General features: G+C 48.7%; 1 protein-coding gene across 2 annotated transcripts in view; it reads left to right on the top strand.

Annotated features, from left to right (window-relative positions):
* BCAR3 (BCAR3 adaptor protein, NSP family member) overlaps positions 1-23,459 on the top strand; it is a 299,503-nt gene that overhangs the window by 7,469 nt on the left and 268,575 nt on the right. Inside the window, exons 1-2 of one of the 2 annotated variants that reach the window (XM_078668215.1) lie at positions 8,181-8,344; positions 15,535-15,863. In XM_078668215.1, coding sequence (XP_078524341.1) covers positions 8,264-8,344; positions 15,535-15,863 — 410 coding nt within the window. In that variant the 5' untranslated portion in view covers positions 8,181-8,263. Of the gene's footprint in view, positions 1-8,180; positions 8,345-15,534; positions 15,864-23,459 lie in introns of those variants that run through there. The other variant, XM_078668222.1, reaches the window with a different exon arrangement.

Raw genomic sequence — 23,459 nt, 5'->3', positions numbered from 1 at the left:
TTTTTTAGAGGATCTACTGAACAGGTGGTTGGTTGTGGGGAACACTTGTTCTATTGCAAAATTAACTAGTATATCCTCGGTCCATGAAGAATTGTATTCCTACTTCTATGTTTGTGGAATGTGCTGGGTTATGGTTTTCAATATCTGCTAACCCTACTCAATTACAACTCTTACTACCTACCCATGGGGGCAATCGTGCCCATTTTCCTTGCTTGCATCAAGGGTCGTGCCAACCTTGCTACACAACTTTGGGTGCGCGTCTTTAAGCGGGTGCTCATTCAGCCCTTCTTGGGCACAGGGGCCTCCGCACTCTGCTGTGACTCTCGCCCAGTCCTCACTTCCCATGATGCAGCGCGGCTCCTTGTCTTTCTCCCTGTGTGAACGCTCAAACATAACAAGGCATTCCGGGCATACTCAGCAGAGCGGGATTTTTCCTTTTTGGCAAACACACTTTTCTTAGAATGTTCTTGTTTGCGGGCTGCGTGCTTATTCAAGGTTTAATCCGTAAGTTCTTCCAAAAACGTCTCCGCCACAGGAATGGCAGGGGGGTGGTTTGGGGACCCTATTAATCACTCCTGAGCTATTTCCCCCACTCCCTCCGTGTAGCCCGCAGCCCACAGGACCTGCCCACGGATGGGGTTTTTGCAAAGGGCAGGGATGTCCTAGCGAGGCGGTAACCTTTCCCCCCTCCAGAGGAGCGGTGCTACCCTGCTGCGGGCTCGGGAATGTGAGGGGAGGGGAGGCGCGAGGGGGCTTCTGCACGGACAGGTACGAGGCAGCCCGCAGCACATACACACAGGGGCGTAGCTTCCAGTGGTGCAGCAGGTGCACTGGCACCAGGGCCCCGAGCCCCGAGGGACCCACTGAACCTTGGTTATTGCTGTATTTTATCATTCAAACAGGCCTCTTTATCCATGCAGTAACACTGGCTCACGAGTGATGGAGAGAACAGTCCTTTGTATCCATGCAGTAACGCTGGCTCACGAGTGATGGATAGAACAGTCCTTTGTATCCATGCAGTAACACTGGCTCACGAGTGATGGACATGGTAGATCTCTGTATCCATGAAGTAACACTGGCTCAGGAGTGATGGAGCGAAGAGGCCTCTGTATCCATGCAGTAACACTGGTGTAGGAGCAATGGAGAGATGAGACCTTTGTATCCACGCAGTAACACTGGCTCAGGAGTGATGGAGAGCAGGCGTTTGTATCCATGCAGTAACACTGGCTCACGAGTGTTGGCAAGAACATACCTCTGTATCCACGCAGTAACACTGGTGTAGGAGCGATGGAGAGATGAGACCTTTGTATCCATGCAGTAACACTGGCTCAGGAGTGATGGAGAGCAGGCGTTTGTATCCATGCAGTAACACTAGCTCGCAAGTGTTGGCAAGATCATACCTCTGTATCCACGCAGTAACACTGGTGTAGGAGCGATGGAGAGATGAGACCTTTGTATCCATGCAGTACACTGGCTCAGGAGTGATGGACATGGTAGATCTCTGTATCCATGAAGTAACACTGGCTCAGGAGTGATGGAGAGAACAGGCCTCTTTATCCATGCAATAACAGTGGTGCAAGAGTGATGGGAAGAAGAGACCTCTGTATCCATGCAGTAACACCGGCTCACGAGTGATGGAGAGATGAGACCTTTGTTTCCATGCAGTAACACCGGCTCACGAGTGATGGAGAGATGAGACCTTTGTATCCATGCAGTACACTGGCTCAGGAGTGATGGACATGGTAGATCTCTCTATCCACGCAGTAACAATGGCTCAGGAGTGATGGGGAGAACAGGCCTCTGTATCCATGCAATAACACTGGTGCAATACTGATAGATAGAAGAGGCATCTGTATCCATGCAGTAACACCGACTCACGAGTGATGGAGAGATGAGACCTTTGTTTCCATGCAGTAACACCGGCTCACGAGTGATGGAGAGATGAGACCTTTGTTTCCATGCAATAACACTGGTGCAATACTGATAGATAGAAGAGGCATCTGTATCCATGCAGTAACACCGGCTCACGAGTGATGGAGAGATGAGACCTTTGTTTCCATGCAGTAACACCGGCTCACGAGTGATGGAGAGATGAGACCTTTGTTTCCATGCAGTAACACTAGCTCACGAGTGATGGACCGGGTAGACCTCTGTATCCACAAAGTAACACTGGCTCAGGAGTGAGGGAGAGAACAGTCCTTTGTATCCATGCAGTGACACTTGCTCACGAGTGATGGAGAGAAAAGGCCTTTGTATCCATGCAGTAACACTGGTTCTGGATTGATGGGGAGAACAGGCCTCTGTGTCCATGCAATAACACTGGTGCAATACTGATAGATAGAAGAGGCATCTGTATCCATGCAGTAACACCGGCTCAAGAGTGATGGAGAGAGCAGGCCTTTGTATCATTGCAGTAACACTGGCTCAGGAGTGATGGAGAGAACAGGCCTCTTTATCCATGCAGTAACGCCGGCTCACGAGTGATGGAGAGATGAGACCTTTGTTTCCATGCAGTAACACTGGCGCAGGAGTGATGGAGAGAAGAGACCTCTGTATCCATGCAGTAAGACTGGCTCACAAGTGGTGGAGAGATGAGACCATTGTATCCATGCAGTAACACTGGCTCAGGAGGATGGAGGCCCAGGAGTGATTTGGTCAGCAGGCCTCTGTATCCATGCAGGGAGGGAGGCTCAGGGGAGATTTGGACAGCAGTTCTCTGTATCCATGTAGGAAGGGAGGCTCAGGAGTAATTTGGACAGGTCTCTGTATCCAGGGATGAAGGCTTGGGAGTCCCGTGGACAAGTCTCTGTATCCATGCAGGGATGGCGGCTCAGAGTGCTGTAGACAGCACGTCTGTGTATCCGTGCAGCTGTGGAAGCCCAGGAGTGATTTGGACAGCAGGCCTCTGTATCCATACAGGGATGGTGGCCCAGGAGTGATCTGGGTAGCACGCCTCTGTACCCATGCAGGGATGGAGGCCCAAGAGTAATTTGCGCACCGGGTCTCTGTATCCATGCAGGGATGGAGGCTGATGAGTGATCTGGACAGCAGGTCCCTATATCCAGAGATGGAGGCTCAGGTTGGATTTGAACAGCAGGTCTCTGTATCCATGCAGGGATAAAGGCTCATGAGTGATCTGGACAGCAGGTCTCTTGATCCATGCAGGGATAGAGGCTCAGTGGTGATAGCTAGTAGAGGCCTTTGTATCCAGGGGTGGAGGCTCAGTGGTGATGGATAGAAGAGGCCTCTGTATCCAGGGGTTGAGGCTCAGGTGTGCAGTGGACAGGTCTGTATCTATGCAGGTATATGTGTTCAGGAGTGATTTGGACACCAGGTCTATGTATCCATGCAGAGATGGAGGCTGAGGAGTGATTTGAAAAGCAGCTCTCTGTATCCAAGCAGGGATGGAGGCTCAGGAATGATTTGAACAGCAGGCCTCTGTATTCAAGCAGGGATGGAGGCTCAGGAATGATTTGAACAGCAGGTCTCTGTATCCATGCAGGGATGGAGGCTCATGAGTGATTTGGACACCGGGTATATGCATTCATGCAGGGATGGAGGCTGAGGAGTGATTTGAAAAGCAGCTCTCTGTATCCAAGCAGGGATGGAGGCTCATGAATGATTTGAACAGCAGGTCTCTGTATCCATGCAGGGATGGAGGCTCAGGAGTGATTTGGACACCGGCTATATGCATCCATGCAGGGATGGAGGCTGAGGAGTGATTTGAACAGCAGGTCTCTGTATCCATGCAGGGATGGAGGCTATGGGATGACGTGGACAGTTCTCTGTATCCATGCAGGGATGGAGGCTCAGGAGTGATTTGGACAGCAGGTCTCTGTATCCATGCAGGGATGGAAGCTGAGGGGTGATTTGAACAGCAGGCCTCTGTATCCATGCAGGGATGGGGGATCAGGAGTGATTTGGACAGCAGGCCTCTGTATCCATGCAGGGATGGAGGCTGAGGAGTGATTTGAACAGCAGGCCTCTGTATCCATGCTGGGATGGAGGCTGAAGAGTGATTTGAACAGCAGGCCCCTGTATCCATGCAGGAATGGAGGCTGGGCAGTGACTTGAACAGCAGGTATCTGGATCCATGCCTCGTGGAAATTGTCTGCTGTACCTCATTCGCTGAGCTTGCAACTTTTACAACACGACTTACAGAAACTGGATGCTCTTATGTTTCTTGAACCTTTTTGTGCATGAGTGCTTACCTCACAGATGTTTGTTTTCTAGCTGAGAAAAATTTGCGAACCAATGGGGTTCTCATGATAAAAAACTTGCAAACTCCTACTTTTCATGCAAAATATGCGCAAATTGCAAGGAAAACAGTATGCCCTTTTGCCCACCCTTATTTATTTGAAATTGAACATGCTCTCCATGTTAATCCTCTCACAGTTTGAAACACAAGAAGCATTGGTAAAGCTAATAGAGAAGGTTTGCATCTTCCGTGGAAAGCCAGACCTACTGACTTTGTAAAAGCTGTCCCGTGTGCCGCAATGGCCAGGTGGATGAATGCAGTTGCTAAGGACAAAAAATCTTGTTCCTCTGACGCGATCCAATAGTCTCTTGCCATCCCTAGCAATGCATTTGTTGTGTTATGAATTGAAGCAATGCGTCTTGCAATGGAAAGAAATAACGTTTTTTTTGCATACAATGTGCATGTATGGGATAAAGGACTGAATAGGCCAGAAAGTGTAAGGATGGAGGGTACTTTTTAGATATAAACTGGTCCCTCGTTTATTGTAATGGATCCCCTTCAGAGGCAAAATTATCTTCCAAACAGTCAGTAGTATTAGATGATAGATGTATACTCCTCAGGTAAGCCATCATATGATTGACACAGTCATAAAGTATCGGCTAAAAGAGGTCTCGCCCAAGTGTGCTGCTGGCGGATGGGGCCTGCACCAAAGACTACTCTATGAATATTGCAAGAATAGGCCGAGCAGACAGCTACATTGTCAAGATAGAGCTAAAAGGCTCCTTCATGTGTCCTATTAAGTTCTCTTTCAGATAATTTCTACTCCTCCCTGGAAGTTTGAAACCCTCTCTCCTAGGGCCGTATGGCTGCACCAGCATCATCTGATTGCCATTAATACTCGCAGCAGTGCTGGACTTTAGATTTTTAATGATGCTTTGCCGTTTTGTCCTGGTTTATGCTTATGACACCACTTGTAACTTGTGTTTTCCGCATTTAAAACTACACGTTTTATGGAAATCAGTTCAACCTCAAATTCCGATTGTAATATTCAGGTGTCTTTGTTTCGCTAAGAAGTTGGTGGTATCACAGCCTCTTATAGAAATATGGACACCAACCGAGACCACCTTCTTCAGTTCATGTGTGCTGTATTATATGTCTTGGCATGCAGGGCTAAACGCCTTGTTTCTTTGTCCATGTTGACATAGTTTATCGAGCCAGCCTTGGAAATAATGCAGACCTGTTGTAGCAGATGAGTTTTCCTTCAGCGCTAAACGCGACTCTTTCGGATAGTTTGATTTCATGTTGTACACTCAAGTCCAAAAGTGTATACAAGTGGCACCGTTTTGTTAAACTGAGTAGTCTCAAATGCATATTTTGTCAGCTTCAAGTATAACCACAATTCCAAGAATAAACTGGAGTTCATATTAAAAGTGTCCTTATTGATTGCCGTCCCCCTGCTGCAGTGCATTATTGTAATGTAATCAGATTGATGTGTGCGAGCATACCCGCATAAGCCACTCCAGCTTTTATGTTATTAAAAATGTAGTCAGTTCCACTTCCAAATTTTTAGCAGCGTGGCGGTGCATAGTGAGCTTTCCATGTCCCCGCGGACCCGGTGTGACGTTTGCAAGCTGCAATAGCCTCCTGACGAGAGCCATGCGCCTTATTTTTTGTATACAAATTAAGCACAGCGGCAGAAAGTGAACCGGGTTGCTCAGACCCATGTATCATTTCTTCAGTTCCCACTCCTTGCCTTTGTGGAGGGTAGCCCTGTGCTCCGGCCGCCTATCTGAGGGGTCTCAATTCACATGCTGCACACCTATAGAGGGTCGATAAACACTGGTTGCATTTATTTGGATCTACAAGGGCTGGATTCAGTCCTCAACTGGTCACTAGGTTCGGTGACCAATTTGTCTAGGGCTCTGAAGCCCTACTTGCAGTCAATCCTCCTCTCCATTGTTGATGGTCCCTGGCACTGTGTGCCCCTTCACCATTGACCATTTACCTCTGAAGTTGATCCTTCACAGCCATACCTGGATACCTCAGACCAGTTCCGCTGATGCGTACCACGTGACTCTGATGGTACAGACACAGAGGGACACCCCTCCCGTTGACTGGATATCTCCACCCCGGCACGCCCTCCACGCTGACAGTATATGAAAGGTCAAATCACGGACCTTTCAAGAGACGAAGCCTCTGACAAATTGCGATGATGTCAACACATTTTGTCACCACTACTCCAGTGGGGTGGTACAAACAGTGGTGCAGCCTCCCCCACCCACCCACACAAGCTACCCTGTGGTTTGGTGGCTCACATGGTGGCTATTGAGGGAGGCAGAAGAACAGACCTGACGTATACATTTGCCTGGATTATGACCAGCAGCAAAGTGGACCCTTGGCTGTAACCACCTTTTACACGTGTGCCCCTCCTGACTGGGGATGGGCCCAACTGACCCACACTAAACCCCCCAATGCTCTTTAACAGCACAAGGGCGGTGTGTGAACTAGGCCCAGGAAAAGCTTCAATTACGCTGGAACATTTCAGTAATTACGCATTCCTTGAGTGAGCCGAAATTATGCAAGCTTTAGTGAATTACGCTAATTCCTTGTGAGAACACTAGCATTATATCATTAATCTCTGAGCTTTAACCTTCACGGTCATACCTGGGCCCCGTGCCGACCAGTTTTGTTGGTGCTGGTACTGCCATAGAGGGCAACCCAAACCATGGCTGGGTGTCTCGTGATATGCAGCTGGCCTTTCTGTACACACTGGCATCATTGTGTTATGCTAGTGCGGTGCCATACAAGGGGATAAAGGTGGATGAAGAATGGAGGCATCATCTCCCTTACAAGCCCCCCCCCCCCCCCCCCCCCCTGCCTCAGGAGCACGTAGCAGGCTGTTGAGGATGAAATTGAGGGACAGGGGGTTCAATCCTTCAATGTAATCTGGGGCTCAAAGGATGCCTGAAGCCCAGGGCTCAGTATGTGGTACACGCAGGTACACGGGCGTCCCCACTGCCAAAAAGTTGGGCCTCACAGAAATATGCTGAACTTGTCCCGGTCTAATTTTTATGACACCGGAACACGTTCAGCAGCACCTGCAGAGTTTCCTGCTTTCCATTCCCAGCAGCAACGTGCAGGCAAGGAGGGAGCCTTTTTTCACCTCCAGCTGGGCTGAAGTTAAAGGGGCCATCCAGCTTTCTTTTGTGTGTATATGCTGACTGGGGGCTGCCTGGAACCTTACATTTAAATGTAAATGCCACAGAGGGAAACAAAGGCACACAGCTTGCCTTCTCTTCCCAGGTACTTAAGAGAGGCATGCTTTTGCCTTTGTTCTGTATCTGCATATAAATGCAGACACTGTAAGACTGTCAGTCTGTCCCAGTATTTGCACAAATAATTGAAGTAGCACTATTTTATTTATTTTATAGTGCTACATCTTGACGTCATGCGGTCATTGGCATATTGTCTTACTTGGTCAGCCCCCACCACTTCTTTTCATAGGACATGTGCCCCGCTGAGGCCCCTTCCACCACCCTGGCACTTTTGGTGAATTTACACTCATGCGGCCCTCCACCTGCCAGCTCGTTCTCTGTTGTAAACACCCGGCTCCCACAGAGCCTATCTGAAGGCCCCGGCGCGTGGCTCTCACTTCCTGCGCACGCACGCACGCCTCGCGACGGGAAGTTCGCACCCCCTCGCGCTCTCAGCCATTGATCAGCCCCTGCTGACGGCGGGTGCGCCTGTTTACATTCACTCTGGAAGAATGCACGGGAGGGCAACGACTGGGCTCTGCGCTACCTCTCGAGGGGAAAGACATTGGGTAATAATGGTATCATGTTCAGGGAGAAGTTGGAGTCAGTGGAAGGATCGGAGAGGTTACTGTGCAATGGAGTGGGTGACGAGCACATACCGATGCCCCCCCACACCTCCTTTCCCGGCGGCCTCGCGCCTCGGAGCTCGCGCAGGTTCTCGGTTACACACTCCTCCCATCATGCCATGCTGGGGGCGCTGAGTCATACAGAGTCCTGGAACAGGGTGCACGTTTAGTCACTCAGTGTGGTAATGCGGCCGTGTAGAGCTTATGATTCACGGGCTCCGTCCCTCGGAAGGAAGGTGGAAATCAGTGTCATCCTTCAGAGGTCGGTAAGTAAGTACTCAGGTGGTGGTGAGGTGGGGCGATGGGGGGGGGGGAGAGAAATAGTAACTCCTCTATTTCTGCACTTCCAGGCGAAGGTGACGTTGCTCTGAATTAACCTGTTTTACTATCTGCAGAGCAATCTACAAAGTTGCCACACAATATTCCACTTAACGAGCAGCTGTGCGAACAGTTAACATAAATATGTTAACGGTATCTAAACTGTTAAAAGGAAATAAGAGGAGGGATGTAGGTTATGAAATGAGAGCTAATTTAGTAGTTTGATTATTAAAACTCCGTTCTACCTCTTTGGCTGTCACACCCCAAGGCTTATCATCACTGCTACTGGGCGTTATATCACGATCACCAGTACTGCACCACTGCTTTCTGCGTCATCATCTCCCTAGCTCGATGGTCCCCACCCCCTTGGTCCTGTGCGGACCCCTCTTCTTTTCGATGACGTGCTGCGCCTTTCCCAAACGTCTCTGGACCAAACCTTAAAAAAAAAAACCTCAAACGAACAATTGGATCCAGTAGAAACCATTTATAGCTGGTCAAGTGGAATTTACACCAATATGGAACTTTTCAAAGATTTTCTTTGTGAAACTTGTACATGCACATACACATTTGATCGTACCTGCGCAGTTGTTAGAAAATACTCTTTCTGGGAGAAGTCTTGAATTAAATGTTCAGGCGCATTTAAGTTAATCGATGTTTGCCAACTTTGGCCTTCCAGACTGAGACCAGCCATATGCAAAGCATTAGGGGCGCAAGAACTAGGGGTGCTAAAGATGACGCAGCGCTCCCAATGACTTTAAAGGTCAGTCGGACAAAGAGCAATCAAAGGCCTTTGAAGTGTGTTTCTTCCAGTAGCATGAGCAGTGCTTTCATGGACAGATTGTGAAGCATTAGACAACTTGTTTTGACAAACTGCTGCTAACTATTTTAAGCACAAAGATTTATATAGATTTATATATTTTTTATTTATTTTATTTTGAAAGTTTTATATAGCGCGAACAAGATCTTTGCAGATATCAGAGCGCTTTACAAACGAAGGTTATAGCATGTGAGTACATAACAATTGGGGTGGGGAAGGTACATGTGGGAGCATAGTCAGACTCAACAGCATAGTCAGATCAGACAGATACATCAATTATGATACAAGTACAAATAAGTTACATGTGGGAGCATAGTCAGACTCAACAGCATAGTCAGATCAGACAGATACATCAATTATGATACAAGTACAAATAAGTAATAGCGTAAACAATCAGGAAGGTCAATGATACGAGTCATACAAAAATGCAAAAGATCAGTAGAACTGAATGGTACATTGACTGTAAATATCATACCCAATAATAATTCAGGTGTATTTAGCCATGAGGATAGCTTTTACTTCTTTCTTAAAAAGTATGGTGGAGGAGATGAGCCTGGTTTCGGGGGGGGGAGTGAGTTCCAGATCCTGGGTGCCATTCCTGAGAAGGAGCGTTTATAGGTTTTTTCCTTGCGAAATCTTTGGGGCTTTAGCAAGAGATTGTTAGTGCCTCTGGTGTTCCTGGAGCCTCCAGAAATCGTCAGCTTCTGAGCGAGGTATCCAGGTGAGCTCAGGTGGACAGCATAATTTTCAACTTCAACGTTCTGGCGCTCTGCCTGTGGGAGAGTGCTGCTTACAGCTGTTTGTTGCTTTTTTCAGACAATTTGTGTATTTTACACCATATCAACATCAGACCCAAAGTTCAATAACTAGGTCTCAGCTGAAAAGATGTTGACAAACTGACTACTTGTGTGTGGTTTTCCAAAGACTTGTACAAGTCGTGTTGCCAACACAGTGATTGAGGAGACAGGAGAGGGAGAAACATCTGTGAAATGTTACTCTTTAGGAGCTGATTATTCTGGCAAAAACAGCAGATTGTCATGTCTGCTGCTGCGGGGTTCGTGTTCAGCCTGCAAGTCCCAATGCTGTCACTCAATTCAGCAAAAGACACACAATTGATGGACGGAATGCAGAACAAATCAAAACAATCACCCCCAGTCAAGAGATCTGGATAGAATCCATCATTCTTTTGCTCACCACGCCGCCCCAGTTTAGACTTGGCCATATACAAATCAGTCTTGCCCGAACTGCCAAGCCAGGTCTTCCCTGGACCGGAAACAAGCATTCTAGGACCGGTTTCGGTTACAGGGTCAAGACTGATATGCATATGGCTGGGTCCAACCTGGAAAGGCATGGTGAGCAAAAAAAAGATGGATTTAGCCCAGATCTCTGTACAGGGGTGAATGTATAACATTGTTCTGCATTCTTTCCATCAATTGTTCTTTTTGCATTTGTCACCCTGAGTGGGACGGGTATGCCCAGACGTGGGTCCCGTGCTCTCTATGCCACTGGAGTCAAGCTATCCTGGCTGATGAGGGCTGAAAATCCGAAACTAGTCCTGGCAGGGGCGTAACACAGGCCCCTGCAGCCCACGCGGTGCGGGGGGGCCCCCTCTGCACTGCACTCTGGCCCGAGAGCTCATGTTTGAGCCCGGAGTGGGGGCCTCTCCGTACCATGCAGGGAGTCCCCCTCAGTTTTCGTTACGCCAGTGAGTCCTGGATGCTTCTTTCCAGTCCAGGGAGGACCTCGCCTGGCAGTTCGGGCTGGTCTGTTCCCATTGGGTGCAGGGTCAAGACTGATTTGCATATGTCTAGGTCCAAACTGGAATAGCATGGTGAGCAAAAAACAATGGAGTTAGGCCCAGATTTCTGTACTGAGGTGAATGTATGATATTGTTCTGCATTCTGTCCATCAATTGTTCTTTTTGCATTTGTCACTCAATTCAGCGCATTTCTGACTTATTGTATCTCGCTCATGACAGCTCTTTAAAGAGTTAAATAGTCATTCAAAATGTTAGAATGAAGCATTGCAAACGGTGAGGACCTCTGGAAAGATCGGAGACAGTTATAAGCCTGTTGAACCTTTTCATACAGATGTTCTACACGTTTCCTCTTACTGATGCTTTAAAAATTCTCCTTGAAGTGAGGGTTAATAAAACAGCACTTTCCGCAATTTACTCTTAAAGTATGTTAGTCAACAAACTGGCTTGTGTGTACCACAGTTAAGAGGCCCTGTTACCTATCTGCTTATATACTATTCATATTACTCTGTGTATAACATCCTATCTGTAGTGTGTTTTATACATCAGTTGTCATACTACCTGTAGACCTCTTTGTGACTGATATATATATATTCAGTTTACATACCCCACTAAAGGCGTATGTTCATACCATAACACTACAAAAAGGAGCAGCAAGTAATACAGGCAAGAAAGTCTAAATATTGGACTGGATCATGGAAATGCGGGTGGGTCAGACGCTACAAGGGTGAGTTACCAAGAGCGTAAACAGACAGACATTGTATGTTCCAAGAGTTGCTTGGATCCAGCCGGAAAAGGGACCTCTTCATGTTATAATGCAAAGCCGAGCTCCCTCTTGCGAGGTGGTTCTTCGCGACTCTCTTGCGGTTCCAGGGTTTCCTGAGAAAAACACAGGTATGTGTCTAACTCTGGATTGGATCTGGCACCTGTCACTCTCCTAGGGAATTTGCCTTTAATGCCACGCTGGTATAGCAGTTTTGGTTGAATAAAAGGAATCTTTGTACTATTTGATTCAGAATTTGCCTCAAGGAATCCTCAACTCTAAACAAAGGGTGAGCGATTCCCAGGTTCATGCCAGGGCTCTGCTGTTATCTGCAGCTGTTGCCTTGTAAAAGGAGAGCCCCCCCCCCCATTCCTGAGTCCCAAAACCCCCAAACTTAATGAAAAAACAGTCGCCTACTGGGATAAACAATCTAAAACTCCACTCAACGAACAGGACTGGGCAACACAATGGTCCTCGGCCTTGCGTAATAAGATTACTCCAGTACTAGCTCAAACAAAATTTTGGCTGCTTCACAAGGTATTTTGGACCCCAGTGCGACTATACTCATTAGGACTCCGGGAGGACGCACTCTGCTGGAATTGTAACAAAGGGAAGGGGGACCTAGCACACCTTATCTTCCATTGCCCAACACTCAAGGTATTCTGGGAGAAAATCTTTGGTTTCATTAATGATATGTTTGAGTGTAAACTAGCAATGGAATTCTCCACCCTCACCTTGGCATTTATGCACACAAAATTGAGAACTGAACTAGATAAGGACCTACTGGATCGTTTACTGACAGCAGCTGAGAAAATGGTCTAACCAACTGGAAAGACACAAGCAAGACTAGCTACAAAGGCTGGATTAACTGGGTCACGCATCTCAGAGGAGCGGACAATATTACGCTACTGTACTCACCCTGGAAGTCGTCCTCGAGAGGGATGTGGGAAGCTCTGGACACTTACATAGACTCTTATGACTTATGAACCCCCATAAACCGCTGGGATGCACAAACAACGGATCGGTCCTCGACCCAAAGAGTTGTTCCCTACTTTAGCCCGGTTGAGCCTGCATGTGGACTCAAACAACCTGAAAGTGTGTCAGATGTAATGTAGAGTGTATAGCTGATGCCAAATCAGCGACTGTTCCTCTCTCCGTGCCTGTCCTATACCTCATTTTTTCACAACTAATTTTTCTGTCCTTTCCTTCTTGCCTTTTTTTCACTCTCAAAATACAGACAGAAGGGGCTAGCTATATAAACACCAATGTAAAAACGACTACTACTCATTATTGTCTAACCCTTTAACAGCGGTTGTGAATGTATTCTATAGAAAAATAATAAAAAATTTAAAAAAAGGAGAGCTGCCCATGCTTCTGCACAACAGGACTCATTTTGAGGTCTGCTGAGCTGGAGCTTTTCACTGGAGACCTTCACCAAGCTCCTTGAGTTGACGTATGGTAAGAAATTGCAATTCTAGTCAGTGAGCAATAGTTATTGTGCACTAAGGCTATGCTTACTCTCTTTCATCTTTCCGAGACCACTTACTCTGGGACGTGAACATTCACACCTCTGAACTGTTGTCTCTGCAGGCTAGCTGCAGTGCCATCGTTTGGCTCCACAGAAAATGGCATGGATTGTGGGCCCTGCAGCACCCAGTGACTGCAGCTTGAAGGGGCGGTCTCCCCCGAACAATCCCAAACTTGAAACACAATCTAAGGGCCCTGTGTCCACCCAGGCTCTCTAGCCATCCTCATCAGGGCTTTCATGGCGCACCTATATTTACATCTGACACTTTTTCTACCTTGAGTGGGTCTTATTCCTACTTTCAGAGAAGGGTGGCATACAGTTCACTCTGGAGCTTCAGCTGTAGCACTGTGTATGATCTTAAGAAGGATGTGCTCCTTTGATTTGAAATATGACTGAAGCAGTCACCTTCTAACACACACATTGTCCACTTAAGCAAGCTCCTATTCTGAAGGGAACGCAGGTGGGTTCAAGGACAAGAAACAGATGGAAAGAACAAGTTTGTATATAGACCTCTATTTACTAGGGCATATCTTTGATCAACCTGGTTATAAATCCTTTTTAATTAAACTTTCTACCACTTTGCGAAATGTATGCGGTGGGACATGGCTTCTTCCCCATAGGCCCACAGTCTCCACCATACCAGTCTATGGGTGCCCAGACATGATAGTCACACGGGCAGCAACAGTGAAAGCCATGAGAACTCCCTCTGAATGTGATTCCAGTTCCTGGTAACTTTGCATCCTTCTAGGCCGGCTGTCGGTGCATCACTCCTCCACATGACCACCCCTTCCATCGGAGTCGGAGATCACACTGTCTAAATTGAATAATTTCAGATCATCTTCAAGTTCACAGTCCGGTCGGGGCTAAGGAAATCCGCACACCACATGAGGCAGACTCCATATTGACATCCTCATGGCAGGAGATCTACCTTAGAGAATATTTACCATCAAAATTCCTATATTTCTCCAATGCCTCTTTTCTACTGAGTACTTTGCCTACCTGGATCCATCATTGCCCATAATTGCATCTCTTCTCACTCCTTTTTTTCGCTATCAACCATGTCAACATAGTCATTCTCCATCAATTATCCTACATATTCAGCTACACATCTAAGCCTTCCACCATTACTGGAGGTACGCATGGGAAGGGAGGGTGGTGGTTCTGCGTCACTTCCTATGTCATGGAACCAAAGTTTACTCTTTTCCAGACAGGACACAACTCTTCCGGCTTTTGTAAGTACAGGCGGCAGAGACATTTTGTATCAGAGCCAGGATGCGACCTATAATCCAGAATCTTCCAGGCACTAAGGGCCAGCTACTGCAGGGCGCACGTGTCCCTGGGCACGTGCCCTTCGGTCAGAGTTCAAGTGGCATTCCCAGAGGCTTCTGCAAACACAGAAAACAAAGGCTGCACCTCAGTGTCCCTGCAGTCCCCCATTGTAAATGTACAGATGAAGGGCGCTAGGCCAAAGCCTATGGTCCCGTGGCATTTATGGGCTCGGCGGTATCTGAGTCCTGATCTGCAACCCGCCACCACAGCAGCGATAAAACCGCGCATTATTCGCATACTGGTAGTGGCCTCGCTGTTTGGTCCTACAGACCTTTTCAGTGACTTTATAGCAGTCGTGAAACAGCCAGTGGCGCATTTAATCTTTGTTTACTCAGCAGAGGCCAAGGAGGATGACTACTTGCAATGATTTCACTGCTTTTTCACGCTCTTTTTTACGAGTGAATTCCACCAGTGCCAGTTTCTGTAAAGAATGAAACGATGCGGCTCTGTGGGTTAGACATTGGAATCTCTTATCGAGGCATTGTAGCCGGTGTTTGGATTTGCAGACCCTGTAATTGCAGCTTCTTTGTGTGTTCTCAATGACTGTTTGACCTCTGTTAATGCGTCCAGATTACTCTTTGATTTATCAAATGAATGTCCCCCCCAGGCCCATTAGAAGAAATCAAAGTACATGAGATAAACAGCACGACCTGCAGCTAATTATCAGGTTATCCCAGTTCACTCTGCCAGCCCCAGGTGCATTTCAACTTCTAATCTACCTAGCTTGAAGAGTTGGTTCCCTTATCTGCAGACTGCTTCCCTTTGAACCATCAGAGGGTGCACTATGAGAACAAAGCCTTGGGGTGTTGGCAAAAGTTATCAGGTGAAATATGTGGGGGGTTCTTAATTTGCACAACGTAGTTTCCTGGCGAGGGCCTGGATAAGTGAAGAAAGTCATGATTCCTTAGCTGACTTTAGTTAACCTCTCTCTTCTCTTTCTCCTAGAGCCGGGGAAGGATGGCGGCGGGAAAGTTTGCCAGCCTCCACAGAAACGTGCCAATGAACCACCAGTTTCCACTGGCGTCGTCAATGGACCTTCTGAGCAGCAAATCCCGCCACGCAGAGCATCATCAAGACGCCTACCAAGATGTCTGCATCCATGGCACTCTCCCCAGGAAGAAGAAGGGTGCTGTCCCTGTCCGGGCTTACGATATGTTTGGCTACATGGGGACCTTGCCTTTCTCCAAATCGCAGAGAGTACAAACCTCGCTGATGCAAGACGTGATTGAGGAATACCCATCGAAGAACAACAAGCTCGAAAGGCCCAGCTTCAGGTAACAGGCTATGTCCCACTGTATTTTTACATTGATGGCCGAAGCTTGGACAGACCAGAGGGTTCAGAGGGTCTGGTACAATGTTCTTTAACAAAAGCCGTTCCAGTGCTAGATCAGGCTAGACTGAGTTGTCCTTGAGAATGACGTCAGCAGGTCGAGAGGGTAGAGTGCCACAGCCAACAGCAAATGCCCTCCCCTGCCCCTGATGGTTGGGAAAGATACAAATTCACGTAGGATGAACAAAAAAATTATAGATGGTCGTTTTCCCCATTTGTATACGTTGCTATAAAATGTACACTGTTTGCTATTGTCTAGAAACTCAAATGCATGCGCTGTAGGGTCAATATTGCTTATTTTCTGAAGACCAGTTTTTTTTCTGGGAGCTTCATAGGACCCGTACCCTCCAGCATGTCCCCGCCCTCCACAAGATTACCAAAGCAATATTCCCCACACTTGCAATAACCAAGGATTCTGTTGTGGTAGAAAAAAGGCCATGCTTTAATCTTAACATTGGATAAACATGACGAGCATAAAACACATGCATAATTGGTAATCATAATCACATTATATTAATCAGATATTCCAACACATTTCCAGCCCTAAGGGAGGAGCCCCATCTGGCTCGCATCTCGCACTGGGTATCCTATGCCAGGTGCCGTGCACCTGCCCCTTAGAGTGGTGGGCCCGTACCCCTGTTCCTTGTCCGGCATTACCAGGGCCCACCCCCCTACCACCAGGCTGCCCTGGGACACCCGGGAGGCACGAATTCTGTTGCCCTAGCCTCCCCAGCCGGTGTTGACTTCCTCCCAGTGGAGAGCTCACCATATCCCCCCTCAGAGCTGGCCTATGGAGTCCGTCAAGCGGCCTCCCATCAACCACTGTCTATTGATCGCAGGTCCTATTTTCGCCCCATGACAAAAATCTCCCCCTCCAATCGTTATTCTCAAGGGACGGGTGGGTGGGAGTTTACGAAGATGGCTGCTCCTGTTCGCGGTGGCGGCAACGACGGGGCACAAAGCAGTCCTGGAGTGGTGAGGGGGAAACAGAGACCCTGGTCACCGGGCCTTGACCCTAAATAGGCCAAAGGTCTCCGCCCCCGCCATCCAGGACGTGCGTCACTGCCCCCCCTGACCCGGATGTACTAGGGGGCGGCTGGTCGCCGATTGGCTGACCGGCCGCCCAACCACCATGACTGCTGGGCGGGGCCCGGAGGTGCCGGGTCCTAAGGGCGTGCCTCGCGGTACTCGGCCCTTGGCATAGGACCCGTACCCTCCAGCATGTCCCCGCCCTCCACAAGATTACCAAAGCAATATTCCCCACACTTGCAATAACCAAGGATTCTGGTGTGGTAGAAAAAGGCCATGCTTTAATCTTAACATTGGATAAACATGACGAGCATAAAACACATGCATAATTGGTAATCATAATCACATTATATTAATCAGATATTCCAACACATTTCCAGCCCTAAGGGAGGAGCCCCATCTGGCTCGCATCTCGCACTGGGTATCCTATGCCAGGTGCCGTGCACCTGCCCCTTAGAGTGGTGGGCCCGTACCCCTGTTCCTTGTCCGGCATTACCAGGGCCCACCGCCCTACCACCAGGCTGCCCTGGGACACCCGGGAGGCACGAATTCTGTCGCCCTAGCCTCCCCAGCCGGTGTTGACTTCCTCCCAGTGGAGAGCTCACCATATCCCCCCTCAGAGCTGGCCTATGGAGTCCGTCAAGCGGCCTCCCATCAACCACTGTCTATTGATCGCAGGTCCTATTTTCGCCACGAGGGTGGCCAAGGCCCACAGGTCTGACGCCCTCCCCACCTGCGTTCAAAATAAAGGACCAAAGTTCTCTTATGAAAGTGTCTGTTCCCAAATCCGATAGGTGTACCCCATCCTGGTGGTACATCGCTTCACCTGAAATCATCCGGTGTTGTAAGTAGCGCAAGTGGCCCTTCGCTGAGCACAGGCTTGCCAGTTCACCGTTCAATCTCCTCACTGAGACATTCAAAGCTCTCACCCGGACGCCTGGGCCCCATGTCCTGCGTGTCAGCATGCCTGACCAAACAATCCTAGCTGCTGGGAATTTGTGCCCTAACCAAGCAAACTCCGCAAGTAATGCCTCCTTAACTGCCAAGCGGCCTCTGTCGACCATGTCGTTGCCCCCCAGATGCTGGATAATCCAGTCCGGGTGTCTGTTAGCTTCCTGCGCCCAGAGCTCCTCGACGAGCCGCCTCAAATGTCGAATACGCAGCCCCCCGACGCCACGCCACAGGAATTCGGTCTCGCCCAAGTCTGCCGGTTTCACGACCCTCCGTTGCTGCAAGCGCACCGTCGCGCGGCGCACAAACGAGTGCCCAAGTACCCACACCACCGCCGTGGGCATGCTAATCAGAAGGAGAGAAATGACACCGTTAAAAACCATCCGCCACAATAGTGCCACATCTGGTCATAACAATTCAGGCCTGACATATCGTTTGTAGCACCCCGAAGTCCAGCGCCCTACTCCCTTAACTACGTCGGGGGGGAGGCCAGCCCCGGCCGCCAACGTGGCTGCGCCTATCCTAAAGGAGTGTGAAGAGAAACCTGCTGAGACCAGGCCCAGTTTTTCTAAGGCTATTCTGATTATCGCCCTGAACTGGAATTTTTATTTTATTTATTTTATTTTATTCAAAGTTTTATATAGCGCGAACAAGATCCTTACAGATATCAGAGCGCTTCACAATGACAGGGTAGGGGCAGTAGGAATGAACAGAGGTAATGGGAGCAATGTAGTAGTCACTAACATGAAAGGATAATAATAAAATACATAAAACATATCAATATACAGTCAGGTAAACAGGTAATATAAACGGCACAAGTCATTGATCCCATTACAGAGGTGTTCAGGTACACCTTGGGTGTGTGGAAGGCTTATACCAGTGTTTTAGTATAGAGAGCGCACTGAATGGGGGCATCGGGAGGGTGAATCAGTGACCCAATGTGTCTCATATATTGGTCGGTAGCAAGAAAGTAGCGTAGTAGTGTCTCCATCAAGTAGAGGTAAAGTGCCAAAGGACAAGGTGAGCATTGATACAAGGCAATGCAGAGTCTCTGATCCGGCACCTATAAGGTTCAGGAGATCTTGGCCAGAAGGATGGTTTTCACCTCTTTCTTGAAGAGTGCAGCGGAGGAGATACGCCTGGTTTCAGGCGGGAGCGCATTCCAGATCCTGGGTGCCATTCCTGAGAAGGAGCGCTTGTAAGTTTTCTCTTTCCTGAATCTACGGGGTTTCAGGAGTAGATTTTTTGAGCTTCTATTGGATCTCGAACCTCCTGATATGGACAACTTTTGAGCGAGGTAGTTGGGTGCATTGTGGTGCACGGCCGCGTGTGTCATAACTGCAATTTTTAGTTGTATTCTGGCTTCAAAAGGCAGCCATTTTAGGAACTTTGGTGGTGTTTCCGTGAGGTGTCACTTGGTTTTCACACATTTTTTCTAAGAAGAACTTGATCCAACACCGTGTGGGTGGATTTGGGTCATAGACTTAGGTGGGTCAGACAATTTGTTGTTCAGTGTTTCTGCCAAGGAAATTGGGTTTGTTGGAAAACGAGGCAGCATCTGTGAGGCCTGCACAAATTTCATGACACATTTGTCCTTCACTGGGAACCAAACACCCTAGGGCAGCGCCTGACTCTCAGAGGGTAGCATTGCAGAGCAGTCTGAGGCTTACTCAAGGGAGGTGGTGTGGGCTAGTAATCGCCATTTGCAGGTGCGCAAAAATAACACTCAATAATTGATTGTCCAGTCTGTACTTTGCTTTATAAAAGTAAGAGTACATTTATTAAACACACACACCACTCAATACTATACACCAATTTACAAATATACATAACCTGTTGGAATTACTTTGTGACATTGCATAACATCTCCACCCCTCCCGCAGGGGGGGTGGGGTCTAGTACCACCACTCCCATGTATGCACATCATCTTGCCCCCAATGCAATTAGTTGAACCTATCCTGGAGCGAGGGCCCTGTGCACTGGCACCATCCCAGTGCCGTCTCCCTCCCATTACCTCAACAAGCATTAAACAGGGATACACCTGCCTTGGTGACACATGACCCTGACCAAGCATCTCCTACTGACCCGGAAATATACACCTCTACATCTTAAGGGCTAACAGTCTGGGGTCTTCACCTAAGCGCAGCAGCAAGACTACATGTTTACACACACTTTAGAATGACAGTACTCAGCACATTTGGATATCATTAAAAATGCATTGCAATTACAGCCCCTAAAGGCATCACAGATGATCACAGGATTAAGTTGTAAATACCGTCAGACACCCTAGCAGGAGTGTCTAGCCACTTAAATCCACTTTGCTTGTGACATCACCTTACACCAGTACTTCACATTGAACATCAGTCCCTCTAAAAGAAATAACCACTTATAAATGCATTTCAGTACAATTACGCCATTTCACCTCCAGGGGATGCCCTGCTCGAGACAATTCCAACTCAGCGCTTCAATCTTTGATGCACTTCTCAATGAACCCCCAGCTGTAGAACAACAGTTCCAGCCTAGGAGGTGATGCAATCTTCGCTGAGAGTTGAGGGGTTATTCCTGTTAAATCCTCAAGAAACTTAGGGTGGGACTTAGCTTTGTGCTCGGGCTAGACTGCGCTGCTCCAGCAGCTCCCCCCGGCACCTTTTCACACTCAAGGGTGAGCCCTCTCCTCTGGGGGCCACCAAAACACCAAAAACAATCAATTCCTCATGCCTTGCAAGGCATCATGGGGCGCTTCAAGCTCCTGCCGCTTTCTGGGGCCTTGGTGGGGGGCCCGGTCCCACCCGGACCCCCGGGTAAGGGTATGCGACGCAGGGAGCCCACACCCGGCCGCTCCGCACTTTGGTTGGGGGCCCGGTCCCACCCGGGCCCCTGGCTCCTCCTTCCTTGTCCGGGGCCCCGGTCCCACCCGGGACCCCCGCAGGCTCTCCACGTTGGAGGGCAGTCCCCGTGACCTGACCCACCCCGGGGGCCTTTCCTGGACCAGCGCCGGAGCCTCACGCGCTTCGCCGTCAGGGGGCCACAGGTCCAAGGTCTCTCACCTTCTGGGGGCCATATCTCAGCCCCTGAATGTCCGATCTGCCCCACTTTTGCATCTTCTTGCTCCTGACGGCGCCCCCCAGCCACTGGGAGCACTCTCCTTCACTCTCCGGGTCTCCAAGAGGGTGCACTCTGCAGGGAGCGGTCTGCACTGGCTCCCTGCGCCAGCCTTTCGCCTGGCTCTCCTCCTGCGCCTTCCTTCTCCCTGCGCAGAGGCCCCTGCTTCTGTGCACTGGTCCTGGGCGCTTCTTCTGGTGCTGTTAGGGGCCTGGGTGACAGTCAGGGGGTCTCTCCTTCCAACTGCCCATTGCCAGGCTCCAGCACCTTCCACCTCAGCAGACCACACCCCAGAGAGAGCTTCTCTTCCTGTGCAAGTACTTTTTAAAAGTTGAGTAGGGGGCTGGCAGAAAGTCTCTGTGGGTCCTATCAAACAGCGACACATCACTTCCCTGCCCCTGCTCCCTCCTTCTTGTCCAGCCTCTTGGTTTGTTCAAAATGGAGTCGTCCAGTGTCTCTGGCCACATGGCCTCTGAAACCCAACTCTTTCCTTCTTGGTGCAGCCTGGTGCCTGGCACCCAGTGACAGCTGCTAATGGATGAGCCTGTAGCGCCGGCCATCTTCTTCTTTGTGGAGAGGAGGCCTTAGCTTGTAGAAGAAAGGTTATCAATCCATCCAGCTGAGGTCAACCCTCAGCCTGGGTCTGGTCATGGCTGGCTCAGAGAAATATGACAGTTCTGTATGACCCAAAAGCAGTACAAATATGACTTTGGACTCTGCAGAATACTTATTTTCACCTACTCTACAATGGACTTTAGTGCATGTCTGGAATCTGTAGGCTTTGTGGATGTCATTTTAGCCATGGGCCCCACATACCCATAGGGGAATAATGAAGTGAAAACACCGTAAAACGCACTGACTTTCCCTGGCATGTTCCTTCCCAGGGTATAAAGCCTATTGCATGTCACCACCCAATTATGCATAAGTCCTGCCACACTATTCACTCTGTAGCTGCTCCTGGACTGCGAATGCTAGGAATCTCCCCTGCTCAGCTCCTACACGTGTGCACACACATGTACACCCATGTCTGCATGTAACCAGCACGGTGTCCCATACTACAGCTGCTGCGCAGCGGCCTAGTCAAGCCAGGCGGACACCAGTAAAATCTCCATGCAGTCTCCTTCATTATGAGTTCACTGTGGATGAGTCCCAGATTATGAGGCTCCCCCACAGTAAAAGCTCAACAATTAGGTGCTCAAAAAGCGAAAAATCCGGGTGGCCCTAGTGTCAGAACCACCTTCTAATAGGGTTTTTATAAATTTGGGCGCAGTGCAGTGAAATTATCCCCACACAACTTGTAGGGTTCTGGAGTAGTTATCAGTACACATGGACTGTTCTGTCTCCCTAGTAGCTGACCCCTGTTGACGTCCATGGATAGGGTCTTTTGTTTGTTCTATAATCCATTATTACTGTCACATGTTTCGAGTGAGGGGGGATCCCTGGATAGAGCAGTGGAGAGTTTAGCAGCTTCAAGCTTCTTCCACGGGCGGATTTTTACTGGGAGAGCCAGATCTCTCCGCCTGGTAGTTGAGAGATTTGTATGAAGGTTGAAGTGAATGGCTGTGTGATCAGACCCAGGGACAGGCAGGATCGAGGTTACCTTTAAATGCTTGTTATTCGTAAAGACAGCTTCAAGCGTATGGCCCGCTGTGTGGGTGGGTTTAAAAACTAGTTGGTCCATCCCAAAACTTTGGAAATTCTCTATTAGGGTGGACGTTTCGGTGGAGTTATTTTCCTCTAGGTGGAAATTAAAGTCTCCTAGAACTGTGAATGTGGCTTGATCTAAGGTGGATTCCAGATACGTAAGGAGGGCAATAATAAAAGGAGCTCTGGGCCCCGGGGGTCTATAGAGCAGAAGACCTGAAAATATTATTTGGTTACTGAATTTCACAGCGAAGGATATGGTTTCTGCCTCCAATGCAGCTTGTGGTAGGATGCTTATTTTAAGATATGAGCGGTGAATAATTGCTTTTCCACCGCCCATCGAGCCTGGTCTGTCAGCATGTGCTACGGAGTAGCCCATAGGTACTGCTGTGTTCCAGTCGGGCCCGATGCTTCTGAGACCCAGGTTTCTGCCAGTAAGACAAGGTCCGCCGAATTATCGGTAACTAGCGCTTCTATTTCGTGCTTGTGTTTGGGCATTGATCTGACGTTTGTGAGGATGTTCTTTAAAATCCTGATGTTACTATTACATTGATTGCCCGTGCCAAGGCTTTGTGTGTTAGACTTACTTGCAACTATAGTCGAATACTGCAGGTTTGAGGGAGAGGTCAGTGATATTCCCTGTAACATAAACCCACAGGACGAACACCTTCGAGTTTTCAGCATGCCCTTGTCATGTGAAATTGTCACATGTAAACATGTATTTGGGTTTAGCTTTGCCAGTTCGTCTTTTGAATAGGTCATTTTGGGAGAATGGGCAGGGGGTAGGGTGCTGGGCGCGGGTCCGGCGCGGACG

Source organism: Lissotriton helveticus, chromosome 1_2, assembly GCF_964261635.1.
Source record: "Lissotriton helveticus chromosome 1_2, aLisHel1.1, whole genome shotgun sequence".
Taxonomy (NCBI): domain Eukaryota; kingdom Metazoa; phylum Chordata; class Amphibia; order Caudata; family Salamandridae; genus Lissotriton; species Lissotriton helveticus.
The sequence above is the reverse complement of the archived record's forward strand: the minus strand, read 5'-3'. Positions and strand labels throughout refer to the sequence as shown.